Source organism: Chlorocebus sabaeus, chromosome 8, assembly GCF_047675955.1.
Source record: "Chlorocebus sabaeus isolate Y175 chromosome 8, mChlSab1.0.hap1, whole genome shotgun sequence".
Taxonomy (NCBI): Eukaryota; Metazoa; Chordata; class Mammalia; order Primates; family Cercopithecidae; genus Chlorocebus; species Chlorocebus sabaeus.
This window is the reverse complement of record NC_132911.1, coordinates 98,784,125-98,803,064: the sequence shown is the minus strand read 5'-3', so window position 1 is coordinate 98,803,064 and position 18,940 is coordinate 98,784,125. Positions and strand designations below refer to the sequence as shown.

General features: G+C 39.2%; 1 protein-coding gene across 16 annotated transcripts in view; it reads right to left on the bottom strand.

Annotated features, from left to right (window-relative positions):
• The window catches only part of NDUFAF6 (NADH:ubiquinone oxidoreductase complex assembly factor 6), a 229,585-nt gene that overhangs the window by 69,590 nt on the left and 141,055 nt on the right, over positions 1-18,940 (bottom strand). For all 16 annotated transcript variants that reach the window (XR_012093731.1, XM_073018223.1, XM_073018219.1 and 13 more), the window contains 5 exons: positions 13,678-13,734; positions 9,580-9,682; positions 8,124-8,257; positions 6,698-6,799; positions 2,998-3,054 (listed from right to left, as the gene is read on the bottom strand). Coding sequence is in view for 15 of the 16 variants with exons in the window: in XM_073018223.1 (XP_072874324.1) it covers positions 2,998-3,054; positions 6,698-6,799; positions 8,124-8,257; positions 9,580-9,682; positions 13,678-13,734 (453 nt within the window). In the remaining variant the exon portion in view is untranslated. The remainder of the gene's footprint in view (positions 1-2,997; positions 3,055-6,697; positions 6,800-8,123; positions 8,258-9,579; positions 9,683-13,677; positions 13,735-18,940) is intronic.

The window sequence follows — 18,940 nt, the reverse complement described above, 5'->3', positions numbered from 1 at the left end:
CCTGGGGAACTTTTTTTTTTTTTTAATTATACTTTGAGTTCTAGGGTACATGTGCACAACGTGCAGGTTTGTTACACATGTATACTTGTGCCATGTTGGTGTGTGCACCCATCAACTCGTCAGCACCCATCAACTCATCATTTACATCAGGTATAACTCCCAATGCAATCCCTCCCCCCTCCCCACTCCCCATAATAGGCCCCGGTGTGTGATGTTCCCCTTCCCAAGTCCAAGTGATCTCATTGTTCAATTCCCACCTATGAGTGAGAGCATGCGGTATTTGGTTTTCTGTTCTTGTGATAGTTTGCTGAGAATGATGGTTTCCAGCTGCATCCAGGTCGCTACAAAGGACACAAACTCATCCTTTTTTATGGCTGCATAGTATTCCATGGTGTACATGTGCCACATTTTCTTAATCCAGTCTGTCACTGATGGACATTTAGCTTGATTCCAAGTCTTTGCTATTGTGAATAGTGCCGCAGTAAACATACGTGTGCATGTGTCTTTATAACAGCATGATTTATAATCCTTTGGGTATATACCCAGTAATGGGATGGCTGGGTCAAATGGTATTTCTAGTTCTAGATCCTTGAGGAATCGCCATACTGTTTTCCACAATGGTTGAACTAGTTTACAGTCCCACCAACAGTGTAAAAGTGTTCCTATTTCTCCACATCCTCTCCAGCACCTGTTGTTTCTTTACTTTTTAATGATTGCCATTCTAACTGACGTGAGATGGTATCTCATTGTGGTTTTGATTTGCATTTCTCTGATGGCCAGTGATGATGAGCAGTTTTTCTTGTGTCTATTGGCTACAGGCATGTCTTCTTTTGAGAAATGTCTGTTCATATCCTTTGCCCACTTTTTGATGGGGTTGTTTTTTTCCTGTAAATTTGCTTGAGTTATTTGTAGGTTCTGGATATTAGCCCTTTGTCAGATGAGTAGATTGCAAAAATTTTCTCCCATTCTGTAGGTTGCCTATTCACTCTGATGGTAGTTTCTTTTGCTGTGCAGAAGCTCTTTAGTTTAATTAGATCCCATTTGTCAATTTTGGCTTTTGTTGCCATTGCTTTTGGTGTTTTAGTCATGAAGTCCTTGCCCATGCCTATGTCCTGAATGGTATTACCTAGGTTTTCTTCTAGGGTTTTTATGGTATTAGGTCTAACATTTAAGTCTCTAATCCATCTTGAATTAATTTTCGTATAAGGAGTAAGGAAAGGATCCAGTTTCAGCTTTCTACTTATGGCTAGCCAATCATCCCAGCACCATTTATTACATAGGGAATCCTTTCCCCATTTCTTGTTTTTGTCAGGTTTGTCAAAGATCAGATGGCTGTAGATGTGTGGTATTATTTCTGAGGGCTCTGTTCTGTTCCATTGGTCTATATCTCTGTTTTGCTACCAGTACCATGCTGTTTTGGTTAATGTAAACTTGTAGTATAGTTTGAAGTCAGGTAGCGTGATGCCTCCAGCTTTGTTCTTTTGACTTAGGATTGTCTTGGCAATGCGGGCTCTTTTTTGGTTCCATATGAACTTTAAAGCAGTTTTTTCCAATTCTGTGAAGAAAGTCATTGGTAGCTAGATGGGGATGGCATTGAATCTATAAATTACCTTGGGCAGTATGGCCATTTTCACGATATTGATTCTTGCTATCCATGAGCATGGCATGTTTTTCCATTTGTTTGTGTCCTCTTTTATTTCACTGAGCAGTGGTTTGTAGTTCTCCTTGAAGAGGTCCTTTACATCCCTTGTAAGTTGGATTCCTAGGTATTTTATTCTCTTTGAAGCAATTGTGAATGGAAGTTCATTCATGATTTGGCTCTCTGTTTGTCTGTTACTGGTGTATAAGAATGCTTGTGATTTTGAGACCCTGAAGGAAGCGCTAAACATGGAAAGGAACAACCAGTACCAGCCATTGCAAAAACATGCCAAAATGTAAAGACCATTGATGCTAGGAAGAAACTGCATCAACTAATGAGCAAAATAACCAGCTAATATCACAATGGCAGGATCAAATTCATACATAACAATATTTACCTTAAATGTAAATAGACTAAATGCTCCAATTAAAAGACACAGACTGGCAAATTGGATAAAGAGTCAAGACCCATCAGTTTGCTGTATTCAGGAGACCCATCGCACATGCAGAGACATACATAGGCTCAAAATAAAGGGATGGAGGAAGATCTACCAAGCAAATGGAGAACAAAAAAAAGCAGGGGTTGCAATCCTAGTCTCTGATAAAACAGACTTTAAACCATCAAAGATCAAAAGAGACAAAGAAGGCCATTACATAATGGTAAAGGGATCAATTCAACAGGAAGAGCTAACTATCCTAAATATATATGCACCCAATACAGGAGCACCCAGATTCATAAAGCAAGTCCTTAAAGACTTACAAAGGAACTTTTTAAAATCACAGATTCTCCTAGGAACTGGCTTCCTCCTCAATCCCACAAGTCTTTCTTAGTAAGAAGACTCCAGGAATCTATATTTTTAAAAAGTTTTCCAGGTTACCCCACTGCAACCAGCTCAGCAGTGGGCTATGAACCACTGTTCTGGAACCACTGCTACCATATGGTCAGGTCACAATGGAGAAAAAAATGAACAGAAGAGTAAGTAATACTTATATAGCTATAAGCAGCCTAACAATCCTACAAGGTAGTTTCTCTATTATTCCCATTTCACCTAAGAGTAAACTGAGGAATGTGGTTATTAAGGAACTTAAAGTCTCATTGCTAGTAAGGGGCAAAACAGATTCGAGCCAATGCAATCTGCCTGCAAAGTCAATGCTAAAAACTCAGCTCACCTGCCTCTGAGAAATACAGAAATGACCCTCAGCAAAAGCATCAGTAACTAATGAAAGCCACCATGAGGGAGGGAAACAAAAACAAAGGCTCCAAACTAAAGAAGTGCATTGGGAACTTTATAAAATATAAAAACAGATCATACACATCTGCTTCATTAATTATACAGCCTTCTCTGTTAATCTACTTACCGTCTGAAGAAAAGCAGGAAATGCTTTCACAGGAACACTTTTGTGAAAGGACCTAGCCTAAAAAGGAAGAGGAAAGGAAGCTGGTCAAAATTAAGCAAATAAACACTCTCACTCTGAAAGCAACACCAGCAATTTAACAATATTGATAGGGCCTCTCTAAAATGCAAGAAAACAGCTCATCTCCTGTAGATTAAGATTAGTTTCCTAAGCCTAAAGGACTCAGAAAAAAGTAACTACTGTAGTAAAAATTCCATCCTTTCTTAGCCTTAGCATCCTTCTTGGCTTTAGCATCTTCCAGCTATCTTACAATATCTCATAATAACTTTGACTCCCCAGCTCTGTGGTAAGTGGGAAATGAAGAAATACTTGCATTACCAAGTCCTGTGCACCCCTAGCTTAGACTGACTTTATCTCCTATTTAAAGGAGTAAGATCCTCCTAGGTGATCTTCCTGTGTTCCCTGACCTTTAATTCATTCCACACAGCCAGACAAATTAATGTCTTTACATCATCATTTCATTTTTACCTTCTTTAATTCCCTGGTAGGTCGTTTCAACAATTCATCCAGGAATTCCAAGGCCTCCACATCTTGACTCTAACCTCGTCCATCTAACCTAACTCCCTATCACTCTGGGCTATGAACACCTGGTCACTCAGGCTGATGCCCATCATCCTGTATTCACCAAGCCCACTCTTGTCTCCATGTCTTCATTTATATTTTCCCTAACACAAGGAAGAGCCCTCTACTTCCTGACTCACTTCTTAACCCATTACACTCCAGTTTGACCCCCAACCATCCTCTAAAATTACTCGAAGATCATCCATGATTTACTAATCACCATATCTATCTTTTCTCTTCAATCTCTCTGCAGCATGTAAAACTCTGATATTCCCCTTTCTTAAATCTTCTCCTCCCTTGATTTTCAAGACACTGGCTCTCAGTTCTATTTCTCTGAACATTCTTTCCTTTCCCTTCTTCCTAATAAATGGCCCTTCTCTTTCACCTTGTAAACAGAGGTAGGCCTCGGGGTTCTGCCCCTGGTCCTCTCCACATTCTTCTTCAGCAACACCATCCAAACTTGGAGCTTTAATTATAAGCCTTTTATGTGGATGACTCTCAAATATATCATCTTTAGTCCTGACTTCCTTCAAAAGTCACAATCCTGCATTCTTCAATAGCCCATCTCCCTCTAATCCCCTCAAATTCAATTATGTCCAGCAGCTAGTCCAAAGTCTAATGATCTGCACCAAACATAGCATTAGTTTCTGCTGTCACTGTAGCTTTTGAATGGCACCATCAAAGTGCCATACTTGAATTCTACATGCAACCTTCAACTTCCCCTCTATCTGATCTTGCCACAATCCAATTAGTTATCAAGCCTAGTTGATTCTACTTGTTATGTGTGGGCACGTATGTATACGTATATATATAAATGTACATACACATACATAAACATCTACTGTCTCTAAATCATACTCTTTCTCTCTCTCCTAAGTCTCCTAACTGATCACCCAACTTCTAAACTCTCTTGTGTCAAACACTGCTAGCAGGGTTTCCTACTCCGCAACACTCATATCACTGCTTTATTTGATGATGATGATGAAAACTAACATATTTCATGTACAATATGCCACACTATGTTATAAACTCTTCATATATGTTAACTCATTTATCCAAATAACCCTTTAAGCTGGGTGCTAAAATGATCCTCTACTACAGATGAGGAAACTGAAGCACAAAGAGGTTAAGATTACATGATTAGTAAATGGCAGAATTAGGATTTAAAGTCAGGCTTCTGGTTCCAGAGTTTGCACTCTCATCCACAATGCTCTAATGTCTCTCAAAAGCCTCTACAACTCCATAATCTTTCTTCAATCTGCCATTCCAAACCTATCTTCCAGGACCACATTTCACATAACCTATACACCAGTGGTGTTCAAACCTGGCTGTTTAATTAGAAATTTAGAAATTTTAATTCCTGGCCCCATCCCAGATTTACTACCCCAATCTCCAGGGAGTGATGCCTGGGAATCGGTATTTCTCAGGTGCCTTATGTGTCCATTGACTGGGATTGCTTAGGTTCCACACAAAGCTTTCCTGCCTTTCATGATTCTGCAGTGTGCTCAGATCTTACCCAAAACTCTGCTAGTTAGTCCTAAGTAATTTCTCATCTAAAGTTCCATGTATTTTATCTATACCTCTGTCAGGGCCGAGAACTGTCTTAGATATTCATGAAATTAAAAAGAAGCTGAAGATAGTCTTTGCCCTCAAAGAGCTTACAATCTGATTACTTACATATTTAATATTTCACAAATATTTACTGAGTGCTCATAATGTACCAGGTATTTTAGATGCTGAAGAATATACAATAGAATCAAACAAAGTCACTTACATTCCAATGAAGTGGGAGGCAATAAGCAAACTTTTAATGTCAGGTAATGAAAAGCACTAAGGCAGGTAAGGAGACTGAGGGTGATGGAAAAGGAAGATGTTATTTTAGGTAAGATGGCCAGGGAAGACTTTTCTGATAGGGTGACATTTGAGCACTAACTGGAGTGGAGGTAGGGTACAGGGGAAGAAGCAGGAAAAACAGCAAGTGCAAAAGCCCTGTGGTATGCAGGTACGTGTCCAACTCTTTAGAATCTACTGAAGCCTAAGAAAAAAAAAAAAAAGGTTCACAAGAAGTACTAGGAAAAATTAGCATTATGGGAGCTAAGGAAATAGAAAGTTTCCACCAAGTCTTCAAGAGCCACTGAAATCAAGAAACACTTCAAGGAGAACCAGAAAGGAATAACACCATGGAGATGAATGACAGACAATTTCAAGAAAGAGGAGCACAGTCAACAGTGTCAAATTCCAAGCAAAAGTCCTGGAAAAGTTTGAGAGATGAAGAACTAACTCTTAGGGAACAACTAAAGTGACAGGCAGGAGAAATCAGGAACCAGTCCAGGAGCCAAGTCCGAGAATCAATGGAAGAAAAGTCAGAAAGTGACACAGAGAAAAAGAAGTCTATGGTGTCGAAAAAAGAAGAAGAGTTCACAAAAACAAATTGTAAGTGACCATTGAATTTGGCAATAAGGAGAATTGCCAAACTAGTGATTGTTTATTAGAATGGGCAGGATAGGAACCAAATCACAACATGATGAGCAGTGCCAAGGTGGAAAGGGCCTGAGGTAACAGTGAATGCGGACCACTTCCTTCCAACAGTTCACCTAGGAGAGAAAAATACCAACAGAAGGATCTACAGGCTGCCTGTAAATTCAGAAGGCAGCAGCAACAAACCAGAAGATAAAAGAGGCCACCTATCAGAGAAGCAAACTGAAAACACCAGCTGGGAGTGGCTGAGGGTGCAGCCCCTGGGAGCGGGAGGAGAGGCTTCGGCCTTGGGAGGCAGAAAAACACCCTGTCTTCCAAGAGAGAAGTGGATGGAGCACAGAGGAGCCCACATGAGAAAGCTCGGGCGTGATTTACTCAGTAAAGAACGCATTCATTTGCTGTGAGGTGGGGGAAGGGACTTTTTTAAGTGAGAAAAGTTTATAACAGACTCTGAGATAAATCTACTGGGAAACCAATGAAAACTGGAATAAAGACGGCCAAGTTAGGAATACCATAACCATGTTCTAAGAATAGCCACATCTAGATATGATTATTCCCTAAATGATTTGGCAAAAAAATAAAAATAAAAAAAAAGCCGACTTACATGCTTTAGGTGCAAATGTGCCTGACTGGCAATGTCATATATTACATCTCTCACATTTTTATCTCGGTTCCTCCGTAGAAGGTCCTCTTGTGAAACACCATGCTGTGTGGGGAAATATACATTATATTAGGAATCTAAAAGCACTTCCTTCCAACAGTTCACCTAGGAAAGAAAAATTAAATTGACAATTAAAACTAACTTAGCACAAGAGAACACATGACAGAACAGTACATACAGTTTAATGCCTATTTTGTCTTTAAAAATGTGTGTGTGCGCGTGCGTGTGTGTGCATGTATGGAGAGAGAGAAAAAAACAAGAATGAGAGAGTGATACTTGGAACATGCAACAAGATTTTTTGTCTTTTGAGACAGGGTCTTAATCTGTCACCCAGGCTGGAGTGCAGTGGTACAATCATGGCTCATTATAGCCTCAACCTCCCAGGCTCAAGGGATTCTCCCACCTTAGCCTCCTGAATAGCTGGGACTAGAGGTGTGCATCAACACACCCAGCTAAGTTTTGTATTTTTGGTAGAGATGGGGTTTCCCTATATTGCCCAGGCTGGTCTCAACCTCCCGGACTCAAGTGAGTCTCCCAAAGTGCTGGGATTACAGGCATCCGTCACCGCGCCTGGCCACAACAAGATGTTAATTAACAAGTTGTAGGTAAAGTGAAAATATACAAGCAAGAAAACAAACACACAAAAAGTTTGAAAGAACAGATAATAATGAATCTCATATAGAAAACAAAGTGCTCGCCGGGTGCAGTGGCTCACGCCTGTAATCCCAGCACTTTAGGAGGCCGAGGCGGGTGAATCACAAGGTCAGGAGATCAAGACCATCCTGGCTAACACGGTGAAACCCCGTCTCCACTAAAAATACAAAAAATTATCTGGGCGTGGTGGCGCGTGCCTGTAGTCCCAGCTACTTGAGCGGCTGAGGCAGAAGAATCGCTTGAACCCAGGAGGCGGAGGTTGCAGTGAGCCGAGATCACGCCACTGTACTCCAGCCTGGGTGACAGAGCAAGACCCTGTCTCAAAAAAAAAAAAAAAAAAAGAAAACAAAGGTCTCATAAACAGATATTTAAAATGGATTACTTACTCCAATAAAATTAAATAAGGAACAGGCTAAGGTGAACACTAGGAATAATTAATGCAGTTGCTTGGAAGGGAGGAAGGCATCAACATGAAGCTATACCAAATGAGGTTCTCTAGACCTTCCTACTCAAAGCTCCTCCAGAGACCTAAAATGCCTGATGGACACAATTCTGACTTGATAACTCTGGGATAAAAAGAGGAAGAGCATTTTCAGTAAGCAATAAGCATTCCTTTCAAAGCAATTACTTGAATAGACTAAGCAAAAAAGCAAAAGATAACTTCCTTCCCCATATTCCTGAGGTAAATATTCAAAGGTACAAATTACAACCTTACCAGCATACAAATATCCATGGGAAGGAACACCTTTCTTCTGCTCCCATGATATGGTGTTGCTCTCAAGCAAGTGACAATGCCTTGCGCTTTTCCAATATGACTTGCAGCATGATCTGCATGAATGTCCTTTATACCTACGATTTCAGAAATTATACAGGGCTGCTCTATTCTAAGTGCATAATAAATCAATAGAAATAGCACAGAGAAATCAGCTAAATATGTAAAAATAGACATATATCCTATGTTTTATATCTGAAAAAAACAGGATTTATGAGTGAAAAACTGGGCACAAAAACAAGTTGACCATTTACCACTAGCAGATATCTAAACCTCAATCTCAACTTTTAAACGAGAGTTTTCCTCAGACTACAGCACACTAAGAACACATTTAGAATTTTAAACAGCTATAATGGAAAAACTTTACAAGTCTTCCATTTCTTCTCCTCTGTGCAATTTCCATATGACCTCATTTTAAGAATATGCTTAACAAACATTCTGCTCTTTGCTCCCTCCTTTCATTGTGACGGTAAACATGTCACCAGAGCTGAGGGCCAGAACAGGCCTGGGAGATGCAATGGGGACTTGTATTATTCTTTTAGGGAGGTATAAAGATATATATTACCTTCTTCAAATGAGATGGTATTGTCCTTGGCCCAAATAATTTCCTCATTTCAATAAGACCTCACTAACTGGCAACAAAGTCAGAGGAGAAATCCTACCATCAAAATTTTGTTTTTAAAAAAGCAGAGAAAGAAAAATCTCAAAAACTTTTATAAATGCAGTTTTAGGCTGGGCACGGTGGCTCATGCCTGTAATCCCAGCACTTTGGGAGGCTGAGGCAGGCAGATCATGAGGTCAAGAGATCAATACCATTCAGGCCTCGTCTCTACTAAAAGTACAAAATTTAGCTGGGTGTGGTGGCTCGCACCTGTAGTCCCAGCTACTCGGGAGGCTGATGCAGGAGAATCACTTGAATCGGGAGGCGGAAATTGCAGTCAGCCGAGATTGCACCACTGCACTCCAGCCTGGGCACAGAGTGAGACTACGTCTCAAAATAAAATAAAATAAAGTAAGTGTGTTTTACTTCTACTTTTCTTTTTCCATGGATAAGTATTATTAACAGGAAAGGAAGAGTCAGGTTATAGGCCTTCCAAACTGTAGGAGATGCTATAGTAAAAAAGTAAAGCCACCTGCAATTACCAGAGTATTAATTTCAACATTCCCATGAGGTAAAGTAGCTGTATGAGAGCCTGAGTCTTGGATTACTCTGCATTACAAAGAAAGAGATATAAATTCCTCTTCTTGCTAACAACAACCACCACAAAAACTGTTCCTTTACAGATAGTACAAAGGAAGACTTCAGTGCTAAACTGGTCAGACTGCCAAATTATGAAAACGTGAAATCTCAAAGGTATTTTACTGGAAAAAAGAAGTACGAAACAGAAAAACAACTTACCCAATATTTCTAGTGTTAAGTAAAGAAGAGAGCTCTGTGTGTTTTCAGCATAATTTTCCAGTTCCTTGATATTACGATATGCTTTATCATCTAGATTTTTTTCCTACATCAAATAAAATGCAAATAAAGTCTGTTGAACTGTCAGTATTTTATAAAGAAAAGGTGCTGGTTTTTTTGCCCCAAAGAACTGAATAATAATGAATAAAAATATTTAGTATATGTTATTTAGTACACAATAAGATAAAACATTACAATATTAAAGTTCTACATATTCAATACTTTCAAATCCACCACCTCAAAATAAGACATCAGGAATAATATCAATGTACAAATCACCATGGACATGGCATTGTTTTTTAATTTCATCTGAAGCCCAAGTTATCAAAATAAACTGACTTTACTGAGCTCTTATGTAAGCACTTCAGACATTATCTTCTTAACCCAAACAATCCCCCCACTAAGAGATAAGGAATTCATACTTTCCCCATTTTACAAATGAAGAAACTGAGGCATGGATCCATTAACATGTCCAAGGACACACAGTTAATAAATAAATGGTGGGGACAGGAACCCACATATGTGCTCGTGAATCTACACAGTCAATGAGGAAAAGGTACCTAGAAAAAGAAAACAGAAACCAGTGCCTACCCCATCCCCCAAAAAGAAACCATGCTCAATAAAATAACAGGGTTGATTCCCTAAATACACTGTATGCAAGCAACAGAAAAATGAGAATCTAATAGCAAGAACACTTAGCCACTTTTATAATAATACATTTACAAAGATTATTATTAGGGCAAAATATTATCCCCTATTTCACCCTCTTTAAAATCAGAAGAAACTAACACCAGCATCAAATGCCACATGCAGGGTTTAAAAAAAAAGAGGCTGGGCAGGGTGGCTCATGCCTGTAATCCCAGTACTTTGGGAGGCCAAGGTGGGCAGATCACCTGAGGTCAGGAGTTCAAGACCAGCCTGGCCAACATGGTAAAACCCTGTCTCTACCAAAAATACATAAGAAGTCAGCTGGGCATTGTGGCGGGTGCCTGTAATCCCAGCTACTCGGGAAGCTGAGGCAGGAGAATCTCTTGAACCTGGGAGGCAGAGGTTGCAGGGAGCCGAGATCATGCCATTGCACTCCAGCCTGGGCAACAAGAGTGAGACTCCATCTCTAAAAAAAAAAAAAAAAAAAAGAAAGAAAGGAAAAAGAAAAGAAAATGACACCAGCAATGATTCCAGGAAAAAAAAAAATGCATCCTTTATGGTTTGTTAAATTCAGACATAACTAACATACCATAAAATTTATCCCTTCAAATAATACAATTCAGTGGTTTTTAGTATGTACACAAAGTTGTGCAGCTATCACTATTATCTAATTCCAGAATATTTTAATGACCCCCCAAAAGAAAACTTGCATCCATTAAGCAGACACTTCCCATTTCCCCCTCCCCTCAGTCCTGGCAAATCACTAATCTACTTTTTGTCTTCATGGATTTGTCTATTCTGGGCACTTCATAAAAATGGAATTGTATAATATGTAGCTTTTTGTGTCTGGCTTCTTTCAATTAGCACAATGTTTTCTTCATCTACTGGTACTTCATTTTTTTTAGTTGAATAAATTATTAATAATATTCTATTGTATGGATATACAACATTTTGTTTAACAACTAATTAACAGACTATGAGTTCTTTCTACTTTTGGGCTATCATGAATAATGTTGCCACAAACATTCATATACAAGTTCTGGGTAGACGTATGTTTTCATTTCTCCTGGGTATAAATCTAGGGATAGAATTTCTGGCTCTATGGTAACTCCTATGTTCAACTCTTTGAAGAAAAAGTTGCCAAACTATTTTTCCAAAGCAGCTGCACCATTTCACATTCCCGCCAGCAATGTATGAAAGGTTTTAACATCTCCCTGTTTTCACCAATATTTGTTAACATGCATCTTTTTTTATCACAGCCATCCCAACAGCTGTGAAGTGATGTTTCTTTGTTTTAATAAGCATTTCTCTAATGAAAAGATGTGAAACACCTTTTCAGATGCTTATTGGTCATTTGTATACCTTATCTGCAGAAATGTCTACTCAAAGTCTTTCCCCATTTTTAAATTGAGATTTTTTTATTGTTGAGTTGTAAGTTTCTTGCATATTTTAGATCATTGTCCCTTATCAGATATATAACTGGCAAATATTTTTTTCTTTTAGTACAATTTATCTACTTTTTCTTTTCTTGCTTGTGCCTTTGGTATCACATCTAAAAAACCATTGCCTAGCTAGGCGCAGTGGCTCACACCTGTAATCCCAGCACTTTGGGAGGCTGAGGCGGGTAGATCACAAGGTCACGGGATCAAGACCATCCTGGCCAACATGGTGAAACCCTATCTCTACTAAAACACACACACACAAAAATTAGCTGAGTGTGGTGGCATGCACCTGTAGTCCCAGCTACTCAGGAGGCTGAGGCAGGGGAATTGCTTGAACCTAGGAGGTGGAGATTGCAGTGAGCCGAGATGGTATCACTGCACCCCAGCCTGGCAACAGAGTGAGACTCCATCTCAAAAAAAAAAAAAGAGAAGAAAAAGAAAAAAAAAGAAACTACTGCCTAACCTAAAAATCACTAAGATTTACACCTATGCTTTCCCCTAAGAGTTTCAGTTTTAGCTCTTACATCTAGGTCTTTTAATCTAGTTTGAGTTCATTTTTGTATATGGTGTGAGGCAGGGGTCAAAACTTATTATTTTGCAAGAGGTACCCAATTGTCCCAGCATCATTTGTTGCAAAGACTGTTCTTTCCCAAGTGAAATGTCTTGACACCCTTGTCACTCAACTGGTTATAAATATATGGGTTTATATCTGGACTCTCATTTCTATTCCATTGATCTATATGTCTACCCTATATCAGTAACACACAATTTGATTACTGTAGCTTTGTAGTTAAGTTCTGAAATCAGGAAATGTGAGCCCTCTAACTTTGTTCTTCTTTGTTAAGATTATTCTGGCTATTCTGGGTCCCTTGCACTTCCATATGAATTTTAGGACCAGTTTGTCAATTTCTGCAAAAAAGAAAGCTGGAATTTTGATAAAGATTGCATTGAATCTACAGATCAATGTTTGCTCACAGTTCTTTACTTTTAAATATCCCCCCTTCAAAAGCCAAGTGTTATTTTTCATTAAACTAAAATGGTGTCTCTGTCTTGGGTTCTCTAATTTTCTTCACCTTGTAAAAACAGAAAAGATGACACCTGAAAATAGGTCTTCTTAGCTAATATCTCTTTTTGGCTTCTTCTGATTATTGATACAGCCTATAGCTAGCAAACCGTATCTAAATAAACTAAGTAAACTTACATTTCCATGACAACAGCATGTAATTAATATCAGGCCAAGGGGAACACTGACCTAACAACGCATCAGAAAGGTCACACATGTTAGGCCATGTCACACAGCAATTCACTGACTTGGCTGGACCTAGAACTAAGTTCTAAGAATTTAGTACAGGATTCCATTCACTGGAACTGTCAGACTTTCTTTATGCCCTCTACTATTTAGACACAGATCCAAGTACTGGGGTATACATAAAGGTATGTGCATGACTAGTCAAGTATTTGATGATATTAAGGAATAATTAGTAATTTTTAAGGTATGATAATCATATTATGGTTATTTTTTGTCTTTATCTTTTTAAGATACATATGCATTTATAAATCAAATGATAAGATATCTGGGATTTTCTTTAACATGTCACCAGATATTCTACACATGCAGAGTATTCTCTCTACTTTTATATAAGTATGAAAATTTCCTTTTAAAAACAAAATTGTGGAGTGTGGCTGTGCATACACATGCCTCTGCCTGGGTGCCTGTCTCAATGTGAGGGTATGGGGGGCTGACGTATGTAACATGCAAGGGTAAAGTATGAATAAAATGGCATGGTTCTCTAAAATTTTCCATCCTCCAAAATATTAATATACAATCAAAATATTTCCTTCCTGAAGAATTAGCTTAAGAATTAAACAGGAAGAAAGAAAGAAAGAAAAAAATAAAATAAAATAATTAAACAGGACGAAAAAGCTTAAAACTTGAACAGTTTCGACTTACTCTTTCATCAACGATTTTCATAAGCCATCTTTTAGTCAGATTATGTCTTTTAACAGCCTAAAAGACAAAGAGTATTATAAGTTTTCAGAAAGTACTAGAAATGACTTCTGTAGAACTGAATAAAATAAACAAACCAAATACAAAACTAAGTAAGGAAACATTTGTAATAACTCATCACCAGATAGACAGCTATGTTAAAGAAATATCAAGGAAAAAGAAAACGTCCCTAGAAAATATTTCAAAACATTTACAAGATTATATTTCTAATATTTTTCTACTAACTTGTCTTTTTTTCCTATACTGCTAATAATTTAACAATTCCACTTTCAAACAAAAACAAAACAAGAATTACGCATCAAATACTGAACTTCTCTATTATATGATATACCCCGACATTTTATTTTTTTAAATTGTAGAGACAGGGTCTCACTATGTTGCTGGTCTTGAACTCCCGGGTTCAAATTATCCTCCCGCCTCAACCTCCCAAAGTGTTGGGATCATAGGCATGAGCCACTGTGCCTAGCCACCCTGACTTCTATGCTTACTCATTACACGCAAATTTTTTTCCACAGGGTAAAGATTCTATTTAGCAAAAGTAACCACTCCTCCAAAAACAGAGTAACTAAAACTCCAACAAAAATAATCCACATGGTAAATTGTTACCTTAGCAAGTAAAGACACTCCAGTAGGAAAGAGCTCACCTAGTGCTCAGACACTTGTCTCTACTACAATTCTCCTTAAAGGAATCAGGGCTCTTGAGAAATGGGTGATTCCAAAGGTGAGGCAAGGGAGAGATTCAAGAGGATCCTAGAATATCTTATTGTGTCAGAAAATAAGAAAGTGCTCCAAAAAATGATGGAAGCGTGTCACAAGGACATAGCAGCCACTGTGAACGAGTTCCCCCTGTCCAAAGCTGGAACAACCTGAACACCCAAATCAGTACATGAGTGAATTATAAACTGTAAAAAACAAGAAATCATGTGTCAACACCAATAATTAATAAACAAATAAATATAGGAAAATAAGAGCTCATTCTTATAGCAGAATGCTAAGTGCCAACTGGTAAATGTGGACCAAGTGCTGAGGTTGAGAAGTTATCATTTTGCAACCATAAGAGTAAAGACTGAATCAGACAAGAAGCATTAATGGCTACTAAGTTTAGGGAGAAATTTTGATGAGGAGGAGGATATTTACAGTCTTAAAATCTCTCCTCAAAAACTGTTGATTACTGCAAGTGGAATTACAGTGGGAAAACCAGGCAAAATTGTGACTAAGTAATAAAAATTAACAAGGCCATAAAGGACAGGTGGACGAAGTGTGCCCCTACATGTGATACTCTGAGAAGGACGTACCACCTATGAAGTATGCTGCCAGCTAAGAATCCATAACTTCAATCTAATCATGACAAAACATCAGACAAATCAAAAATTAGTGTTCTATTTTAAAAAGATGAGGTGGGGGGATACTCTTCAAAAATATCAGTGTCACAAAAGGCTAAAAAAAAGGCCGTGGAAATGTTTCAGATTAAAAGAAACTATAGAGACATGACAGTTAAGTACTTGACCCAAGATCAGATCCTCCACTGGAAGGGAAAATGATATTGTGGACATTATTAGGTCATCTGACAAAATTGGAATATGAATGGAAAATTCAATAAAATTGTTCTATCAAATTTAAATTTACTAAAGCCAGTAACTGTTCTGGCCGCGCACAGTGACTCACGCCTATAATCCCAACACTTTGGGAGGCCAAGGCAGGAGGATCACTTGAGTTCAGGTGTTCAAGACTAGCCTGGGCAACATAGCAACCTCATCTCTACAAAACATTTAAAAATTAGCTGAGCATGCTAGTATGTGCTTGTAGTTCCAGCTACTCAGGAGGTTGAAGGAGGAGGATAAAGCCCAGGAATTCAAGGTTGCAGTGAGCTATGATCACCCCACTGCACTCCAGCCTGGGCAACACAGCGAGATTCTATCTCTAGGAAAAAAAAATAGAAATTAAAAAAATAACTGTCCTTATTATATGTATCATTATTCTTAGAAAATATTAGGCCAGGCGCAGTGGCTAATACCTGTAATACCAGCACTTTGGGAGGACAAGGTGGGAGGATAGTTTGAGCTCAGGAGTTTGAGACCAGCCTGGGCAACACGGTGAAACCCCTTTTTTTTATTTATTTATTTTTTGAGATGGAGTCTTGCTCTGTCACCAGACTGGAGTGCAATGGCACGATCTCAGCTCACTGCAACCTCCACCTCCCCAGTTCAAGCAATTCTTCTGCCTTAGCCTCCCAAGTAGCTGGGACTACAGGTGTATGCCACTACGCCCAGCTAATTTTTGTATTCTTTTTTTTTTTTTTTTTTTTGAGACAGAGTCTGGCTCTGTCCCCCTGGCTGGAGTGCAGTGGCGCAATCTCGGCTCACTGCAAGCTCCACCTCCCGGGTTCCTGCCATTCTCCTGCCTCAGCCTTCCAAGTAGCTGGGACTACAGGTGCCCACCACCGCGCCTGGCTAATTTTTTGTATTTTTAGTAGAGACGGGGTTTCACCATGTTGGCCTGGATGGTCTCAATCTCTTGACCTCGTGATCCACCTGCCTTGGCGTCCCAAAGTGCTGGGATTACAGGTGTGAGCCACCGTACCTGGCCATGAAACCCCATTTCTACAACAACAACAAAAAATTAGCCAGGCATGGTGGCGGGTGCCTGTAGTCCCAGCTACTTGGAAGGCTGAGATAGGAGGATGGCTTGAGCCCAGCAGGTGAAAGTTGCAGTGAGCCGAGATCACGACACTCCACTCCAGCCTGGTCAACAGAGCGACACCCTGTCTCAAAAAAACACAAAAAATAGGCCAGGTATGGTAGCTTACACCTGTAATCCCAGCACTTTGGGAGGCCGAGGCAAGCGGATCATGAAGTCAAGGGATTGAGAGCATCCTGGCCAACCCCCGTCTCTACTAAAAATACAAAAATTAGCTGGGAGTTGTGGTATACACCTGTAATCCCAGCTACTCAGGAGGCTGAGGCAGGAGAATTGCTTGAATCCAGGAAGCAGAGGTTGCAGTGAGCTGAGATCACACCACTGCATTCCAGTCTGGTGACAGAGCAAAGCTCCGTCTCAAACAAGAAAAAAAGAAATTATTAACCGAGGCCAGGCATGGTAAAGATTGAATCAGACAATTCGCTCACGCTTGTAATCCCAGCACTTTGGGAGGCCAAGGTGAGCGGATCACTTTAGCTCAGGAGTTCAAAACCAGCCTCGGCAACAAAGTGAGACCTCATCTGTACTAAAAATTCAAAACAACATCAGCTGGGTGTGGTAGCATGTGTCTGTAGCCCCAGCTACTCGGGCCTGGGAGATCAAAGCTACAGTGAGCCAAGACTCTGCCACTGTATTTCAGCCTGGGTGACAGAGTGAGACCCTGTCTCAAAAAAAAAAAAAAAAAAGAAAATATTCACTAAATTTTTTAGGTTAGGATTATGATGTATATAACTTATAATGAAATAAAATTTATCACGAAAAAATTATGAATGTGAATACACATATAGGGGAATAGGAGAAGGAGGAAAGGAACGAGAAACTGCATATGTGAGTGAGGAAAAATGATTAAACAAATGGGATAAAATATTAACAATAAGTGGGCCAGGCACAGTGGTTCACACCTGTAATCTCAACACTTTGGGAGGCCAAGGTGAGAGGATGGCTGGAGCCCAGGAGGCCAGGAGAGGCAACATAGTGAGACCTCATCTCTAGAAAAAAATTATTTAAATTAGCCAGGTGTGGTGGCACATGCCTGTGGTCCCAGCTACTCAGGAGGCTGAGGCAAGAGGATCGCCTGAGCCCAGGAGGTTGAGGCTGCAGTGAGCCATGTTTGCACCACTGCACTCCAGTCTGCTGAATCTGGGTAAAGGATATGGAGGTGTTTGTCCTGCTTTGAATTTCATAACTTTCTGAAAGTTTGGAATAATTTCCAAGTAAGTTTTTAAAATGTTTTTTTCCTGCCATGTCAACATTAAGCATAACATATTTTCACAATAAATAAATATAGTAGTGAAACATAAAATCTAGGGACATGCTACACTTCAACTAAGACTCCCAGATGTCACTGATACTAAATGTAAAGGCCAGCATGCTCATCAATATGCATTACATGACAAAGGTGTATGTATGGAGAACAGAGCCCACTTTGCCTGGCAGGAATCTAACAGAAGCTAAATGGGTTACACGGCTACTACTACATGGCAGGACTCTCCCCATAGGCCCCTCTTCCAAATCCCAGGAATCAGCCAATCAGTCATTACGGATTCCTGCTCTTGTTTTATTTTACACTTGTCTGGGCTGATGGGCATGTTTGATTTTGTAGACCTTCAAGCACCATTCCTAGCATGTAAAAGTACTCAATAAATATTTAATAAACGAAAACGCCAAACTCCTATTTACTCAAGGCTGACGCTATAATGGCTGTAGATTCTTGATTATAAAATACAGCTCTGATTCTGAAGGAAATCAGAGACCAAGGTAAAAAAGTAAATACTTTAAAGAAGTTAAATCTGCTGAATGAAGTGTGAACTCTGGAAACTGAAGCCAAATAGAATAAAGACCTTGGTTACAAACATAAATTCAAACTGCAGCTAAAATTCATACACAGAGAAATGGGGAACCCATATAGAATGGATAAGAAATTATAAATATTCAACTATCTTGTACCCTAAAAATAACAATGAAACAGTGCAACAGAAAAGTGCTCTCTGGATAACACATTGTCATTGTTCCATCTATTTAATCTCAAGAACCCAACACTTCAAATACCCAATATGCCCCATATGCTCCAGCAGGATGGGGAAGGATAGAGAACATGCAACAAGGACAACTGCACTGAACAAGACCTGCATCTTTCAGATACTCACATTTAGCATCAACACTGGTCACATCAGAAAGCCAGCCAACATTAACCATCAAAATTCAAGCAGCTATTAAAACTGGACAATTTACCAACCCTAAATTGGCACACATGTAAACATTTTGTAATTCAGATGTATCTTCTGGTTTTTTAAGAGAAGCCAAGGAAAGATAAATTTGCATCAAAGGACTCTCTAATCTTCCACATATTTCCTGACAAAGGCTAGAACCTTTTATGCAAGTCTTAACATAAACCTCCACCTCCACTATACTCCGGTTTACATGTAAAATAATAAATAGAAAGGGTTTCTGGATTTTAGGATAACTTTTTAGTGAGTCACCTAGGTTGAGCTTCTTGAAGTGGGATGAA